At 43.4% G+C, this 18695-nt stretch overlaps 1 protein-coding gene across 1 annotated transcript in view; it reads left to right on the top strand.

Annotated features, from left to right (window-relative positions):
* Window positions 1–18695, top strand: part of LOC126253249 (follistatin-related protein 5-like) — a 144934-nt gene that overhangs the window by 32406 nt on the left and 93833 nt on the right. The window contains exons 5-6 of the mRNA XM_049954487.1: window positions 723–1013; window positions 7517–7614. Of these exons, the coding sequence (XP_049810444.1) occupies window positions 723–1013; window positions 7517–7614 (389 nt within the window). The remainder of the gene's footprint in view (window positions 1–722; window positions 1014–7516; window positions 7615–18695) is intronic.

The raw sequence follows: 18695 nt of genomic DNA, 5'->3' as shown, positions 1-18695 counted from the left end.
GGAATGTTATTTATCACCTCAAATTGGACAAGGATGCTCGCAAACCCCTCTAAATGTAGAAATTTATCGGATTTCGTATAGTTGTGGGGCGGTGTAAGTGGATACTACAAAAAGAACGGTCGAAAAACGACTAGACGAGCACAAGAGGACTGTAGCAGAGGATACAGACAGATCAGCTATTTCGGAACATGATTTACAGCAATGACACCACGACATTTGATGGGACTCAAGTGCTGACAGGTACAAGAGGACATCGTGAATGATTATACAGAGAGGCTATATAGATTATTAAACATCGCAGGAATATCGACAGAAAGGAGGAGGGAGTGAAATTGAATGATATCTGGAACCCGGGAGCAGTCTTCCACCATGGCGTGACAGCAACAGCGGACGACGGCAAAAGACAATAGAAAACTGCGCTTGGGTGTTCAAAGCAAGTGATGTCAAGCCATTGCGCGAGAGCACGCGTAAACAGAATTTTTCTGCAAGCCAATAGGGAGCCAGGGTGTGAATCGGACACTCTAAGAAACTAAGATTCTCCTTGGAAATGTCCACTGCAGATGGGGACGAAAGGTTATGTTTTAATGTGACGCTCATCTGACTACGACTTAATAGCCAGTAATATTTTATTAATAGTCTACGCTAAGCCATACTCCATTCAAAAGAAGAAGTGGCTCTTTATTTGCTGGGCACGCTCTGAAACGCCGGGCGGCTTTCGGCAGGCGTGTCGGTGGTGTCGCTGGACAAGGCGCTGCAGGTGAACCGGCTGTCGGCGCGCGTGGGCGACAACGTGGAGATCAAGTGCGACGTGAGCGGCACGCCCCCGCCGCCCATCGTGTGGCGGCGCCACGGCGCCGACCTGGCCGCGCTCGCCGGCGACGGCGTCGGCGTCCGCGTCTTCAGCGACGGCTCGCTCTACCTGACGCGCGTCCAGCTCGTGCACGCCGGCAACTACTCCTGCCACGCGCAGCGCAACAAGGACGTCGTGCAGACGCACGTGCTCACCGTGCACAGTGAGTCCAGCCCCCAGCCTGTCCATTCTTCCTCTCAAGTACTTTCAAAACAAACACTGATTCCAATACTAATTGTGGACAGAACCTTGCAGCTTTGATTACTTACTTTCACGGAATAGTGAGAAACTATTTGATCCATTATAAATGGTTTTTAAAAGCCTGCGCCTGTAGATACAATAGGTTTGTTCATAAATAAATAAATCTTCTGCTACCAGTCACGATTTTCTTTCTTTATTTATTTATTTATAAACAAACCTAGTGAGAAACTACATACCAATTTCAGTACACCGTTTTTTCCCTTATCATGTAGTTACGAAAACGTGTAAGAAATTTAAATCTTGATTTTCAGTTATATTTTATACTTCTTAACATAATGAATGATCTGGTTGTGATATGAAATATACTAAACTTAGACAAAATTCCAGAATGAGATTTTCACTCTGCAGCGGATTGTGCGCTCATATGAAACTTCCTCGCAGATTAAAACTGTGTACCGGACCGTGACTCGAAATCGGGACCTTTGCCTTTCGCGGGCAAGCGCTCTACCAACTGAGCTACCCAAGGACGACTCAGGGCCCGTCCTCACAGCTTTACTTCTGCCAGTACCTCATCCCTACCTTCCAAACTTTACTGAAGCTCTCCTTGGAAAGGCAAAGGTCCCGAGTTCGAGTCTCGGTCCGGCACACAGTTTTACTCTGCCAGGAAGTTTTAGACAAAATTATTTAATTTAGTTCACTTTCGAACTTTTACTTTGTCTAATGACTATCGGTTTCGGAAGAAAGTACCATCATCAGACGATCTTATGATAGAAAACGTACCAGAGCGGAGTTATTATTATTATTATTGTTATTGTTATTATTATTAAAATTACTATCGTAAGCGTCAGTTACAACAAGAAGAAAACATGCTCATGTGCAACTACTTATACTATGAGGGGCGTTCAATAAGCAAAGCAACATTAACATTTTTAAGCAGGTTCGGTTTACTCAGGACTCCAGTACACCATCTTATTCCCCACTCCTATGGCTACAAAACACTATAATGTAATCTCCGTCAATGCGACACACTTACTCCACCTTACTAAGAGGGCTTGTTTGCCTCCATGGTACTACTCTACTGGTCGGGGCAAACGTCTTGATGCATCAACAACCTCCCCACCATCCTTCATCGAGTCAAACAGATGAAATTCGGAAGGTGTGAGGTCTTGGCTAGAGGGTGGATGGGAAAGAACAGCCCAATCAAGTTTTGTGAGCTCCTCTCGCGTGTGCAGTCTTGTGTGAGGCCTTGCGTTGTCATTAAGAGCCGGCCGAAGTGGCCGTGCGGTTAAAGGCGCTGCAGTCTGGAACCGCAAGACCGCTACGGTCGCAGGTTCGAATCCTGCCTCGGGCATGGATGTTTGTGATGTCCTTAGGTTAGTTAGGTTTAACTAGTTCTAAGTTCTAGGGGACTAATGACCTCAGAAGTTGAGTCCCATAGTGCTCAGAGCCATTTGAACCATTTTGTCATTAAGAAGGAGAAATTCCTTTAAATTTTTGTGGCGACAAACAGGCTGACGTCATTTTTGCAATTTCCTGACAGTAGCATAACCGTGTGGGGCTGGCCGGCAAGCGGGAGATGGTATAGGTTTGAGCTAACTTGTTGTGATCTTGATAGACGCCTCGTTCGACAACTCGCCGTGCTTTTGTTCACTGCCGGGTCTCCGTAGACATTCTGCAACCGAATATGAATATCAGCGATGCTTTGGTTTTTCGCCAAAAGAAAGTCAATGACAGCTCTCCGCTTGGAACGCACTTCAGTTACAGACGCCATTTTGAAGGCAACGTATAGCGCCATCAACAATTGGAACTTCGTGAAACTATAGGGTCAGAAGCGGAAATATTCCACGATGTCCCACAACAAATTCCGCATTTTTTCAACCGAAACTGGCGAGAAAAAAATGTGTTGCGTTACTTACTGAACGCCCCACATATATAAACATTCAACAGCCCATATTACACACTAATGTCGGAACACTCAATGCAGCTGAGCACCTCGCCTGATGCTTCATGCAGGCTCTTTATATCTCCAGTGAAACACCTATTAGGGCACTTGTATTCTATTAAGCTGTATACAAACGCCTCCAGGATGATAAATGACTGGAAATTTAACATTTGTGTTGTCAGCAAGGTCGATGCGAATTTAGTGGCTTGCCACTCACGTTTCCATTCAGCATCGCTATTACACTCAGTGGAGATCATTTGGACACCTTCTTCATATGCTGGTCTTCAGAAACTTATGGAATTTGCTAGCCAGCAAAAGTAGAACTTCGTGAAGAGGGAGGGAGTTATTTTTAGGAATTTCCTACAGAATTTGTAAAGAGACGTCTTACGACGAAGAAGAGTTGGACAGATCTTTGATAGTACTGGTAACCAACATGCAGGCGTAGATTGTACTGATACACTGATAGTTATCATAGCCGCTTTCAGATGCACGTAGCTTTCTTCGCATGAGCTCTGCAGAGTGAAACTGGTGCGCTATATTTTGCTGCAGAGTATAGCGACGGAGGGGACGCTCCGTAGTGAAGCGATACATTTGCTCCGCATGTTCTACCTACCAATTCCTCACCAGGTTCACAGGTTCACTCGTCTTTGCACCTTCTTAGCTATGTTGGAAGAGTGTTTATGGTTTTCAGCGTTCTGTTTAAAGTGACACCTACGTATTTTAGCTTATTATTGTATCTGACTATGCTCAGAGGGCCAAATCGTGAGCTGATATTTGCTGATGTTGGGCGATTAGAGAGGCCAAACGACATAGGTATTTTAAAAACACTTCTGACTACAATATACGAGCTATTAACAGAGCATACTAAAGGTACATGTGAATGCTATTCTTTAAATAGAAGTAAAGTGCGGCCAGTGGTGATAAGAGTGCCTCTTCTGTACACAGGCTTTTTTCATGCCTTAAAATGGTCTGAGGGATGTTTTGTAGCGGAAAGCATCGTACACAAACGGTGGATGAAAACATAACAATTTATATATATAATTCTGTCTTTATTGATTCACTACAGTTCCGACTGACTGTTTCATTTTTCATGTCTCATTAGTTATATACTTACATTCCATAGGTTCATGCAACTTTCATTTTTAGATGTATTTTGCATTCTGACTATTTTTTGCGAAATAAAAAAGAACTCTGTGCTTAGCGGGCAATTATATCATTTGAGACCGCAACTTGCTCGTGTAGAAATCACTGCATTCGGTAGTACATCTAGTTTTACCAGGTCAGCAACTGGAAGCAGTTAATTCGATAAATTATCTGGGAGTAGGCATTAGGAGTGATTTAAAATGGAATGATCATATAAAGTTGATCGCCGGTAAAGCAGATGCCAGACTGAGATTCATTGGAAGAATCCTAAGGAAATGCAATCCGAAAACAAAGGAAGTAGGTTACAGTACGCTTTTTCGCCCACTGCTTGAATACTGCTCAGCAGCGTGGGATCCGTACCAGATAGGGTTGACAGAAGAGATAGAGAAGATCCAACGGAGAGCAGCGCGCTTCGTTACAGGATCATTTAGTAATCGCGAAAGCGTTACGGAGATGATAGATAAACTCCAGTGGAAGACTCTGCAGGAGAGACGCTCAGTAGCTCGGTACGGGCTTTTGCTGAAGTTTCGAGAACATACATACCTTCACCGAGGAGTCAAGCAGTATATTGCTCCCTCCTACGTATATCTCGCGAAGAGACTATGAGGATAAAATCAGAGAGATTAGAGCCCAAACAGAGGCATACCGACAATCCTTCTTTCAACGAACAATACGAGACTGGAATAGAAGGGAGAACCGATAGAGGTACTCAAGGTACCCTCCGCCACACACCGTCAGGTGGCTTGCGGAGTATGGATGTAGATGTATGACATGACTACTTGAGTAAGCGAGCTAGGCAACTGCACTCCATGGTTTAGAAGCTGCCAATATTTTAAGCTGCCGTTTATACTATGAGTTAGCTGTCACAGAGAAAAATATTTTGTAAATATTTCTTGAAGAACTACATACTCTGATTTTTTCAAAATATGATAGCCTGGTGATGTTTCTTGCTACCGAAACCGGTAGTTCAAAAATGGTTCAAATGGCTCTGAGGACTATGGGACTTAACATCTACGGTCATCAGTCCCCTAGAACTTAGAGCTACTTAAACCTAACTAACCTAAGGACAGCACAGAACACCCAGTCATCACGAGGCAGAGAAAATCCCTGACCCCGCCGGGAATCGAACCCGGGAACCCGGGCGCGGGAAGCGAGAACGCTACCGCACGACAACGAGCTGCGGACAACCGGTAGTTATTAGACAAAGAAAAAGGTTTGTGTAGTGTTGGCAGAAGAGCCAACACCGTGTTGCTAGAGGAGGCCTAAATGCACGCGTTCAAAGCTCACGCAGACTGGCGTGAGGTCTGGAACAATTAAAGGAGTTGAGTCTAATAAGAAAAGAACGTAGTTCTTGGAATACTTAACTTTAATCCATAATTGGTGTACATCGCTCTTGTTGATTCGTTAATAACAATCTCAATATAAACTGGTAATGGCGCCTTGCTAGGTCGTAGCAAATGACGTAGCTGAAGGCTATGCTAACTATCGTCTCGGCAAATGAGAGCGTATTTGTCAGTGTAGCATCGCTAGCAAAGTCGGCTGTACAACTGGGTCGAGTGCTAGGAAATCTCTCTAGACCTGCCGTATGGCGGCGCTCGGTCTGCAATCACTGACATTGGCGACACGCGGGTACGACGTATACTAATGGACCGCGGCCGATTTAAAGGCTACCACCTAGCAAGTGTGGTGTCTGGCGGTGACACCACAATTTGTCTATAAACTAAAGCACATAAATTCTTCCTGATAGTGTTGGACACTGTGCTAACCTCTAGTATTAAGCTAAACGTAGGCTTAAATTTAGTCTTTCGGAAACTAATGTTGGTGTTCTGAACAATTTGTTCGTACAGAGCGAACCAGAACATCACTGACAAACTCTCAGAGGCTATTCGAGGATATCTTCTGTATATTTTGCTACAAGGGACCCATGCTCTCCAGCGGCTCGTTACAGAAAAGTAATGTAATTGTGATTTGTTCAGTTTGTTACTGCAATTAGCCTTGTTTCTGTGATAATATCTTCATAACAGCGAAGAAGCCTGCAATATTCAATAGTCAAAACAAGACAAAGTAATGCAGCAGTCCTCATGCAGACACAAAAGTCCCGCAATGTGGCTGCCGTCGCCGTGGGGACAGCTGAGTATAGCGATGCTGTGCGTCCCCCTCCCCCCCCCCCCCCCCCCACCGGCCCCTATGCCCCAGGCCCCACTGAATTCTGTGAACGCATAACGAGGTGCATATCAGCCTAATCTACAACCATAAACCCATCCATAATCACACCGTCGACGTTATCACTGCTCAGCACTGTTTACAGTACTATACAGACACAAAGCTAACTGTGGCAGGAAACCAAACGAAATGCAAAAGTTCTATAACGAGTCGCCGGTGACCATGGATCCCTGATACCCAAACACTCAGAAGGTATCCCCGAACAGCCGTGTTCTGATACACCTTCTATACTGTTGACAGGCTTAGTAGAGTAAATTTTGGCCGTTTGAACTCCTACACATTTTTTAAAAATTACTCATTGTATTGGGTTGACCCTACAAGTAATATAACTCTTCTGGCCACCACTTGTCAAGACTTTGGTTTCGTACTCCATACACATCCCGACGAGTGGCAATAAATATCTACAGTGATTTTAACTGTTTCCTTCTCGAAAAAAGACCATACTTGGTATGGTATGCCTCTAAAGAGATAAAGTTGTAGTGGATGATTTAGATCGTCGTCAGGCATATGCAGGAACTGCAGCAATTAGAACAGCTTATCTGCTGAAGTCAGCGGGATATCGAATATTCAGACATTTATGCCGTTCTTACAAGAGGTCACTCTTGCATCAGGTAATGAAGCAGTAGGGACTGGTGGGTGATGGGGCCGTAGATTGTTCTTACATCGGTTAGGCAGTAGAATTATAACAATAACAATATTAATAATAGTAATAATATTAATAATAATAATTGAATGTAAAACGTAAGATCTCAAGAGGTGTTGATAATTCACTGCACTATACGATGTTATACCAAGTCAGAGATAATAATTAGCAACATCGTAGGAATGTGGACGTCGAAAATCGTGTCTCATCGACTATTTTCGTTGTTCTCAGCAGTGACTTAGAGCCTCATATTCTGCTCTGTAAGTACTTCAAAGGAAGTTTTGTTATTTCCTAACAACGTACAGCGAGCTTGCATAGTTCCAAGACCTCATTCCGACATTGTCTCAACTGGATGACAATATTTCTCGCTCATGAAGTACACAAGATTGATTATAGTGTTACTGCAAGTTTCTGCCCTCGCAATGTACTACATAACTGTCTGTCATTAGTGGCACTTGCCCATTAGATAAGAAAGTGTCATTCTATCGCTTTTAGTCCTTCTATTCCGTTTCAGCAATACCGGAAGTGAAGGTGATGCCGAAGATACAGTACAGACGTCCTGGGGAACAGGCGTCCATGTTCTGCCACGTCGTGGGAGAGCCTTTCCCTAAGGTAAGGGCAACACCAACGCATGACGTAACTGCGGAGAAGCGTCCGTTGCTACGAATTACGCAGTGGCTTAAAGACAATGTAGTAGTTGCTAAATTCCAAAATGCTTCTTGCAAGACTCAGAACACACTTCAATATACGAAACACGTATAAAGTCCAAGAGCACATATCTCAATAAACCATACATTTCACACACTCTACGACTTCCAAAATTTCTTCAAAAATTCATGCCTATTGACGTGGAAAGCTCGGTAGGGAAAAATTATAACTTTTCTGCGACTTACTTTCTGACTGTTTCTAGTCAGTGAAGGAATTCCTTTCCCTCAGTTGCCGTTCTTGTAAAAGGCTCGTATGTCTGCCATTTATGAAGTAAAAGAAAGCAACATTGATGATTAACGAGCAGTTGACATCTAGGTCATTAGAGATGCAGCTTGAGCTCGTGATGAGACGTGTCTTATTGAAAGGCATCTGCTTCAGATGATTTATTAAAGTCACGGACAACCTAAATGAGAACGGCCGCAAGGGCATTTGAACAGCTGTGGTCTTGAATGCGATTCGTGGCAGACTTGGCTGCTTGTGAATTGTCTAATATTTCGAAACAGTACAACTGGCATTTCGCACAGACTTTTTTCAGATACGTGCTGGTGTCCTAGAGTCACTAGGAAATAGGCTGTTCCATCTGCCACTCCACAAGTGGATAAACTCTTAACTTCATAGTTAGGTCTCTTTTTCAGGCGGAAGGGTATAAGACTATAAACAGGAGAAAAATGAGATACTATAACTCTCTTAAGGTGGACTTCCATTAAAAATACACACTATTTAAAAGATCCAAATCCACAATTCTGAAGAAACAGTATGAAATTTTGTCCCATGCTTTGCATGAAAGTAACTCATTTCCAGTTAAGTTTCTTGGATTCTATATGTTAAATTTTATCTACAGAATTTAAAAATTTTATTTTCAAAAGTAACATATGCACTTTTATCTCAGAAACTGTTCATATATTTCTACAAAATTTCTCTGTTTGATTTCCTTACATGTAGTATGTTGCTGTCATGAAGTTTTCTGAATACGTCGAACAGGAAAATTTTAATAATTTTTAATTATAACTCTGGAAGTATAATATAAAATTCATACAAAATTCCAAGCATTTTTCTCGATATGTCACTCAACTTCCACTCAGAATTTCGAAGTCTACACAATATTTATTGGGTTTATAGAAATAAGTGTACAAAAATTTCATAATTCTAACCTTCATAGATTCTAAGGAAAAGGTGTATAAGGTATATAATTCTCAGGAAATGCAGTACAAAGTTAAACGTAACGTTTTTTCTTATATCGCCTCTTCAAAAGGTCCCGGAAATCTACTCAGCGCCCGCTGTTCCTTCAAGGCTTCTCATCTGGAATCTTGTTTTCTGCCTTTTTTTCTTCACCAGGTCTTCAACTCCCTTTCCAGCTGCCTAAGGGCGATGTAAATCTATTTTTCCGAAGAAGTCTTGAATGAAATTTCCTACCTTCAAGCCCATTCTCTCTAATACCTTCATCTTCCCTACCTTCCTATAATTAAATACAAGAACCGCATCACAAGCTACAATTTTGTATAAAAATTCGTCATGAGTACGTGGCAAAACAAGAATTACTTCTTCATAATCAAAGCAGCTGGGTCGTTATTGTTTCTAACAAGGAAGCCCTTGAGTGCGAGGTCGCAAATGGCCAATGATGTTCGCGGCATTCGACGCTCCACATATTGTCTACCATGCCACAACAGTACTGGCTGCTAATAGCAAACAGGGGTGGGACTGGAGTTATCCAGTGATGAGAGCAGTATGTGGCTACGGAGCGTAGTTCAACTGTTTAGTCAACGAGTAATTGACAATAGTGCCACAGCGCTAGTAATGTTGATACAAAGAAGAGCATTGCATTATATCTATCATAACAGTTGTAAAAGTTGACATTTCGTCAGAAAGAACCCAAGGAAATTCGCAGAGTGAGAATGAAATGGCAGATGAAATATTAGTGTTCCTGCCAGATGAGTCAGCTGAATGTGTGGTATCGTATACACGCGATTGTGAGGACAATGTACGTAAGGGTACAATGATGATGATATGTGCTTAACAAGTGGAACTGATTTTGAAACAGCTGTCGAGCCATGTAGTTCATCATTCTTGTCGGGCAGGGAGTCACAAACCCCGTCTCCAGTGAAAAAGAGTAAAGGAAAATCGGTCTCCGGGGAACGGATACCAAACATAATTACGTACATGGAAGATTATCCGCTGCATAGTAAAAAACGCATTATGAACAGATTTAGAATAAGGCCGCAGCAGTATAACCGCGTAGTGCATAAGAACTACTGATAATCACTGGTCTTTGCGAGTCTCAAGGATGCTCGGTACAATTTACAAGATGAGCAAGATAGTGATACTACGTTATGAACATCAAATTGTGTGCTGCATGGATTACGGTGATTTCAAGAGAAGCTGTGGATGGTTACGTAACTTCAAACAGTGCTACAAAACTGAAAGATAAAGAAATTTCAAACAAAGCGTCAGCTTGACAAGGCAGAACAAACTGCAGAAACCCCCCGAAAATTTGTAGATGATGTAAACAAACTTATCACATCGTTCTGTAAGGAAAGTGTTTTCCTCTCCGACCAGTCTGACTTTGAAGAGGAAAAGCATATGAAAGGAACCCCGGAAATTAAAGATACCAGGAGAGTTGTATAAAGATCAGCTAACATTAATGCTTTACAGCATTTGTATACAATTACGACGTTTGTTAACTTGAAAAATAAATTGACTGGAAAGTTATTTATTGTGCTGCGAGAAGTTGGAAGTGCTCTACCTTCAACCAGCCTTTCTCGTGTATGTGATCTTGCAAAGGCAGTAAGGAATATTTACGTCATAGAAACATGAGGGGGAACATGGGCGTAAGACAACTACAGCTATGGTGTGAGAACTGCTTATGGCCAATAACTAGTCAAAATAACCTGCTTTTTCTTCATTCCCGGTCTGTGTGTAAAAATCATACTACTTTAGAGTAAACTATCCCTCTTGAAAAGTGTTTAACATTGCAATTCATACCATCTGGAACCACCGGACAAATTCAGCCTCTGGATATTTGTTTATTACGTGACAATAAAACGTATTATTACACTATCTGCAGCTACGCCTTAAAGGGTAGTTAAAGTGCGCGTCATATATCTTGGCGGCCGAGTTTAGGTTCGTTCTGCGCATCTGACGTCAGAAAACACAGTCAGCCAATGAACAGAGAACGACGTTGCCAGATCTAGACTGCAGTGCAGAGCACGGACGAGTCTCTTCAGTTTCAGAAACGTTCAGTCATAAATACAGTAATAGAACAAAAGCAATGTCTTGATAGCAGACTTTCTTTTATAGAAAGTTTGGAAAAAGCATTCTTTACACCAATTGCTTCATATTCTATTAATTAATTAAACCATACAAGCAATAAGACTCCTAATTCAGGCGATAGCAAGGAAAGGTGTTTGTTTGAATCTCACGAACTGCTTTTTCGCAATAAAGAACAGCGATAATTGTTTATTTCCTATTGTACTTCGACGAAGCGTGAGTAATTCATAGTCATATCAACAGTGTTTATAAGTAGTTGCGTGAGGTGTTAGAGTCCTTATGGAGTTAGATTGTTTGATGAGCCGACGTAGCGGAACGGTTAAGGTGTTGGGCTGCCAGGTGAAAGGTCACGAGTTCAAACCTTGTGCGGTGCTTAATGTTTTCTTTATTTAAAAACAATATTGGAGTGCCTTACTTCACGATTTTTATTCGTTTGAATGAAATTTCTAGTGCTTTGCCTCTTCATTAACTTTTTCGCTGCTGCAGACACGTGCTCCCTGCATTCCGTGCTGTGCGCGATTTTGTCATCACTGCACTTCTCGCCTGTGCAGACACATGGTGTTCCCACTGCTTTGACACACTTATCATTCGATTTCACAAAAACTATTTGGCCAAAAAATTTGATTTTTACACGTCTTCTTGACTGATACCTTCCCCCCATAAATGACTTAATTTTGTTTTGATGTGTAGCATTAAATGTAGTAAACCATTGCACGAAATTTTGAAGAGTTTGCAGAGGTAAAAGTCCATAGCGTATACTTTCCGTATGGTCGATTTTAGTTGCCACAATGTTGAGAATGAAATGTGGACAAGATACCTAAATTTCATATAATATTTACTGTATAACAATATCTCATTTAATTTAAGTACCACATAGGTGTCGTATGTAATATTGAGAAATATTCCGTCTTTCGCGACTGTAATAAAAGTTTTATTTACACAGGGCGCGTTTGGCTTTATTTTAAAGTGAAAGGTGAAAAGGTATGGCAGATACACAATGGTATTCATGTTCTATTTCTTGTTTTTGTTCCACAGTCGCAGTTTTACCAATGGTATTGAAATATATCCCTCTTCTGCAACTGTAATAAGCGACTTATTTAGACCAGATGCGTTTCTCTCTTTTGAAGCATCATAAGAGGACTGTATTTTGTGTCCTCCATTGCCAAGTCACCTTTCGTAGTTTTGTGCTGCGGTAGCACAATATTCAACGTTTGTGTTGGCTCATCAGTGTTTTAGCAAATAAATGCTGTTTGTGTGTGCCACACACAAAATTATATTTGACATAGCTCTGAGCACTTCACTGACAGATGGTATATTCAAGTCCTAATGTTTTTGTAAGTCCACAGTTTTGTTTAATGTATTTTGTCTACTTCCTTTTGATTGATTGAAGTGCTTTAAAATAAAGCCAAACGTGCCCAGTGTAAGTAAAACTTTTGTTACAGTCGCGAAAGGTGGAATATTTCTCAATATTACATACGACACTTATGTGGTACTTAAATTAAATGAAATATATAGGTATCTTGTCCACATTTCACTCTCAACATCGTCGCAACTAAAATCGACCATCCGGAAAGTATACTCTATGGACTTTACCTCTGCAAACTCTTCAGAATTTCGTGCAATGGTTTACTATATTTAATGCTGCATAATAACTGCGTTGAACATCGAAACAAAATTAAGTCATTTATGGGGGGAAGGTATCAGTCAAGAAGATAGGTAAAAATCTAATTTTTGAGCCAAATAGTTTTTGTGGAATCGAATGATAAAGAGTGTCAAAGCAGTCGGAACACAATGTGTCTGCACAGGCGAGCAGTGCAGTGACAAAATCGCCCACAGCGCGGAATGCAGGGAGCACGTCTTTGTAGCAGCGAAAGGGTTAATGCGGCCGTGGTGGCTTTACTTCATGAACTGCGCGCTCCCCCCTAAACGTAAGCTTGCGAACTATGCTATACTATGGCGCTGCTTCTCTTGGCGCGTGCGTCGTGTGCAACTGGCAACGCAGCAATCTCCCGCGTCTAGGCGGGCATGCGCGAGCCGCCAAGATAAAAGAATTGAACTATAGTTTCACCACAAGCTCCACGACAGACCTGTTTCAAATTCGATTGCATACCACCACATTCCAACAGCTCTGATTATCCTGTTAGACCAAAATGATTCTATATGCGTTCCTTAAGAGTAGTTTCCTAGCTGACCGTCTTGTACGGTTTGTATCTTCCAACGAATTCGCCTTCGATCTTGTTGGTGCAAACCTTTGTCGTCACTGTGGTGCGCTATTTATCATTCTGTGTTCATGGTGAAAGTTAATTGCTTTATTTCAAACATTTTTTGAATATGGACGATGTCCATTTTATGAAGCGTAATATGTACATCCCATACAAGATTGATCTGTGCACCTCCCGGACACTCATTTTCTTTAGCCTTCCAGAGGCACATGATGCGTCATATTTTTCTCGTCGTAACTGTTAACGCAACACTTTCAAATGAGCGTACTAAAGATTGAACCTGCGACGTCTCTCTCAAGGGGTACCTAGTGAGATACGGAACAGAGTCACAGATGGGCAATAAAACCAAAGAGTATATATTGGTGCCTTCTAGATGAATCCCACGAATGTTTGCTTAAAAGTAATCCACGGAATCGTTGTTCACCGAGCTAGTATTGAAGTGTTGCTTCAAAAAGTGGGCGTGCCAAGTAGGTCACGACGCACATTTAATTATTTGTCAGTCACTTCTGATGCGGTTTCATCACTGAAACGTTGTGAACTTATTGTCCATGAGTCCTACTAATAAATAAAAAATGAATTGAAAATTGACATTTTTGGTGATTTTCAGAAACGTCCCCTCCTAAAGGTGAACTCAACTTCAGTTGGGCAAAAGAGTATAACCCTATCTTGGCTAGTTCAATCACTACGTTTTCTCTGTTTCTGTGAAGTTAACATGCACAAACCCAAATAACTTCCAGTCAGAAGGATCAAAAATTTCCTCTTAAATCATAGAAACTGTATTTACAGTTTTCGCCCTACGGATAGAGATTCTATCCGCACAAAAAAGTTAATTTTTCCTTACACCTGTCTTATAAAATTTATTTTGATATTCAGTAGTGTGCAGAAAAATACTTTGTTACTGGTATAAATTAAAGGATGGCTGAAAAGAGAGCCAATGTGGATGCTGAGGCTGAGATAAGGGACGCCGGCCTGGGCTAGTAGCCTGAGCACCATTTCCGAGGGTGTGAAGTTTTCTAACAGACGAAAAATATCAGGTAAGGCGACCAGGAAAGGGAAGAGGGAGGGTGAAGTACAAGATGGGGAAAAGAAGCAAAACAAGAAGAGTACGTAAACAAAAGTTCGATGACACGGCGGCTACCGAATAGTCCCGTGGCGCATGAGTGGTCTGTGTCATTACGATTGGCCATCTTACTTTTATTTTCTGAAGCCGTTCAAACCCATGTTAAAAGCACCGTTATGGCACACGATTTACAATGCCTACTAGAAACAATACTGTAATATTGGGATTCCATTTATTTTGAAAATATAGGGTAAAGACCTAATGGGAGGTGAATGGATGACATTAGACAATGTGCAGGATCAGCTTGGCTGTTTATTACTGAAGACGATAATGCATGGGAATGTCTACAGAGGGCTTTATCCAGCACTGAATGTTGCAGCTACTGATTGTTTTGTTGTTTTCAGTCAGCGTTCATAACCCTGTTCTGCGTATGGGACTGAAAGGGGTGGTGCGGTGATTAAGATCTTCGGTTTGCAATCGGTAGGACAGCACTTCAGATTCTCTGCCGGCCACCACATTTAGGCTTCCCGTGTGTTCCCGATACTGCTTAACGACAAAGGCCACGCAGATGCCTATGGAAAGAAAGCGGGCGATTTGCCCTATCTAACGTACTTCGTCTCCCATGACCTCGTCATCACCAAGACACTAAACACTAACGATTCTTCTTTATTTTCTACAGTGGAAAGCAGGATATGTGGATCTAGGGCTGTAGAAGTAACGACTAAATTTTGTACTACATTTATTCGGTATTGTCAAGAAACAGAAGTATTCGTCACTTCATACTTTCTTTACTGAACATCATTCACGATGTAGTCATTAGACATAAATACTTTTTTGCCAACCTATCAAGTTGTGGGTATAGCCGAGCCCGTGAATATGCCGTTTGAGTGGGATCTTTTCCAGTACCGATTTTTCTCTTCTGCTGTCTGATGAACACACACCGTGGCTCTACTGCTGAAGTTGCAGGAGTAGCACTGTGTCGCGTCAAAATTATTCGAAACCGAATCGCGGCGCTGCCACTTCTCGTAGGCTGTTACCGCACACACGCCAGTTCTGGCACCCGGCTGCCCTCCTCTGGGGCGACAAGGCGAGGGTGCGGTTGTCGGACAGCAGAAGGTCGCAGCCCCGTTTAACACCCCCGCCCCGTAACGTTGTGGGCTATCTAAAGGCAGCAATTTGTCGTACGGTGGATACTGTAGCGTGTGTAAAAGGAATCAGAGGATTACAGATAGCAGACTCCACCCGAGTCGGACACGAAATGCATGCGAGGAAAGAAAACTTGGTGAGTGACTTAAACGTAGTCGGTACTACGTGTCGCCGACAACTTGTTCTGCTGTTAATAAGAAATTGGAAGGCTACGATAACTACCGAGTCAGCACGAAAGTGTGGGAAGCAGAAAGGCCAGTAACGAAATGTTTCCGTTTCTCCAATTCCGCAGAAGGCAAAGGCTTGGAAGAACTTGAACACTTCCGACCTGACGCGAATCGAGCAGGAAGTCTGTGAGATGAGGAAACAATGCGAGTAAGTAAATCTCTGTGATACTAACGAAACGATACTTCGACTCTTGTCACATATTCGTTACTCAGTAATTGACACGGGGGTGGATCCAAAAATAATGTGTCCTGTGTCATAAAGATTTTAATAATGAATTTATAACTGCAGAATTAGTACAGGTCATAAACTGAACAGTCCTCCACACAACAAGGGCGTTCAACGTAGTCGTCATGCACTTGTGCACATTTGTGCCATCGCTGAAACCAAACATCAACATGAGTTTGAAAAACTCACGGTTTTGGTTCTTGAACCATTTTTCTCCTAATGATTTTAAAGGTGGTGACTGTGAGCTCTAATGCGCCTGTATCTGCGAATCACCTCTTCATCACGTCCTCGAGTGGCATCATTGACAGATGTAATCGAACGGTCGCCTGCGGTTTATCTGCAGTCTCCTTTTTTCCGCTATCATCCAACACCTCACATTACTGATGTCCATTACACCGTCTCAATACATTTTCTACATCGATGAGACTAAAAGGGCTTCAAAACCATGGGGATGTAAAATCATCAATTTTTAAAAACTGTTTTTTTTTGCCTGGGTTTGACGATGGTGCAAACATATACACTCCTGGAAATGGAAAAAAGAACACATTGACACCGGTGTGTCAGACCCACCATACTTGCTCCGGACACTGCTAGACGGCTGTACAAGCAATGATCACACGCACGGCACAGCGGACACACCAGGAACCGCGGTGTTGGCCGTCGAATGGCGCTAGCTGCGCAGCATTTGTGCACCGCCGCCGTCAGTGTCAGCCAGTTTGCCGTGGCATACGGAGCTCCATCGCAGTCTTTAACACTGGTAGCATGCCGCGACAGCGTGGACGTGAACCGTATGTGCAGTTGACGGACTTTGAGCGAGGGCGTATAGTGGGCATGCGGGAGGCCGGGTGGACGTACCGCCGAATTGCTCAACACGTGGGACGTGAGGTCTCCACAGTACATCGATGTTGTCGCCAGTGGTCGGCGGAAGGTGCACGTGCCCGTCGACCTGGGACCGGACCGCAGCGACGCACGGATGCACGCCAAGACCGTAGGATCCTACGCAGTGCCGTAGGGGACCGCACCGCCACTTCCCAGCAAATTAGGGACACTGTTGCTCCTGGGGTATCGGCGAGGACCATTCGCAACCGTCTCCATGAAGCTGGGCTACGGTCCCGCACACCGTTAGGCCGTCTTCCGCTCACGCCCCAACATCGTGCAGCCCGCCTCCAGTGGTGTCGCGACAGGCGTGAATGGAGGGACGAATGTAGACGTGTCGTCTTCAGCGATGAGAGTCGCTTCTGCCTTGGTGCCAATGATGGTCGTATGCGTGTTTGGCGCCGTGCAGGTGAGCGCCACAATCAGGACTGCATACGACCGAGGCACACAGGGCCAACACCCGGCATCATGGTGTGGGGAGCGATCTCCTACACTGGCCGTACACCACTGGTGATCGTCGAGGGGACACTGAATAGTGCACGGTACATCCAAACCGTCATCGAACCCATCGTTCTACCATTCCTAGACCGGCAAGGGAACTTGCTGTTCCAACAGGACAATGCACGTCCGCATGTATCCCGTGCCACCCAACGTGCTCTAGAAGGTGTAAGTCAACTACCCTGGCCAGCAAGATCTCCGGATCTGTCCCCCATTGAGCATGTTTGGGACTGGATGAAGCGTCGTCTCACGCGGTGTGCACGTCCAGCACGAACGCTGGTCCAACTGAGGCGCCAGGTGGAAATGGCATGGCAAGCCGTTCCACAGGACTACATCCAGCATCTCTACGATCGTCTCCATGGGAGAATAGCAGCCTGCATTGCTGCGAAAGGTGGATATACACTGTACTAGTGCCGACATTGTGCATGCTCTGTTGCCTGTGTCTATGTGCCTGTGGTTCTGTCAGTGTGATCATGTGATGTATCTGACCCCAGGAATGTGTCAATAAAGTTTCCCCTTCCTGGGACAATGAATTCACGGTGTTCTTATTTCAATTTCCAGGAGTGTACAAACGCATGTTGACTACATTGAACGGTTGTGTTGTTCAGAGGACAGTTCAGGGTATGATCTGCACTAATTCTGCTGTGAAAATGAAAAGCGAAATGTGAGTTTGGCGTCATTGACCGGGAGGCCCCTTACGGGGCAGGTCTGGCCGCGTTGGTGTAGGTCTTATTACATTCGACGCCACATTGGGTGACCTGCGCGCCGGATGGGGATAAAATGATGATGAAGACAACACAACACCCAGTCCCTGAGCGGAGAAAATTACCAATCCAGCCGGGAAACGAACTTGGGCCCCTTAGGACGGCAGTCAGTCACGCTGACCATTTTTTTCTTTTAATCTCATTTTGTTCGTTGCATCTTTTCTGGGCGGACGTCGTAAGACATCCGTTTAAGCTCGTTGTTGATTGATTAACTCAGTTTTTTTTTTTTAATTACAGAGGGCAGCTAACCCTCTGACCGAACACGCTGAGCTACCGTGCCGGCAAAGTTGGAAGTGTATATGCGCGAACCACCGCCGTCAAGCAACACGATAGCCATTCAGCTATCGGGGTGGAAAATTCTGATGTTATACACTACAACACAATAAAACGACGCATCGCGAAGGAATTAACGGAACGGGACGCAAATCCGTAACTGTTATGTAGATGGACAGCCAAATTACTACAATTTCAAAAAATTGGATGATTTATTGAAGAGCTTCATAAATAATGCGTTGATCCACCTCTGGCCCTTACGCAAACAGTAATTCTGCTTGACATCGATTGACAGAGTTGTCGCATGTCCTGCTAACGGATATAAAGTCAAATTCTGTCCAACTGGTGCGTTAGATCGTCAAAATCTTGAGCTAGTTGGAAGGCCCTGCCCTCAATGCTCCAAACGTTCTTGCTGCCCAAGTAAGGTCT

This window comes from Schistocerca nitens, chromosome 1 (assembly GCF_023898315.1).
Source record: "Schistocerca nitens isolate TAMUIC-IGC-003100 chromosome 1, iqSchNite1.1, whole genome shotgun sequence".
Lineage (NCBI taxonomy): Eukaryota > Metazoa > Arthropoda > Insecta > Orthoptera > Acrididae > Schistocerca > Schistocerca nitens.
This window is presented reverse-complemented; position numbering and strand designations above follow the sequence as displayed.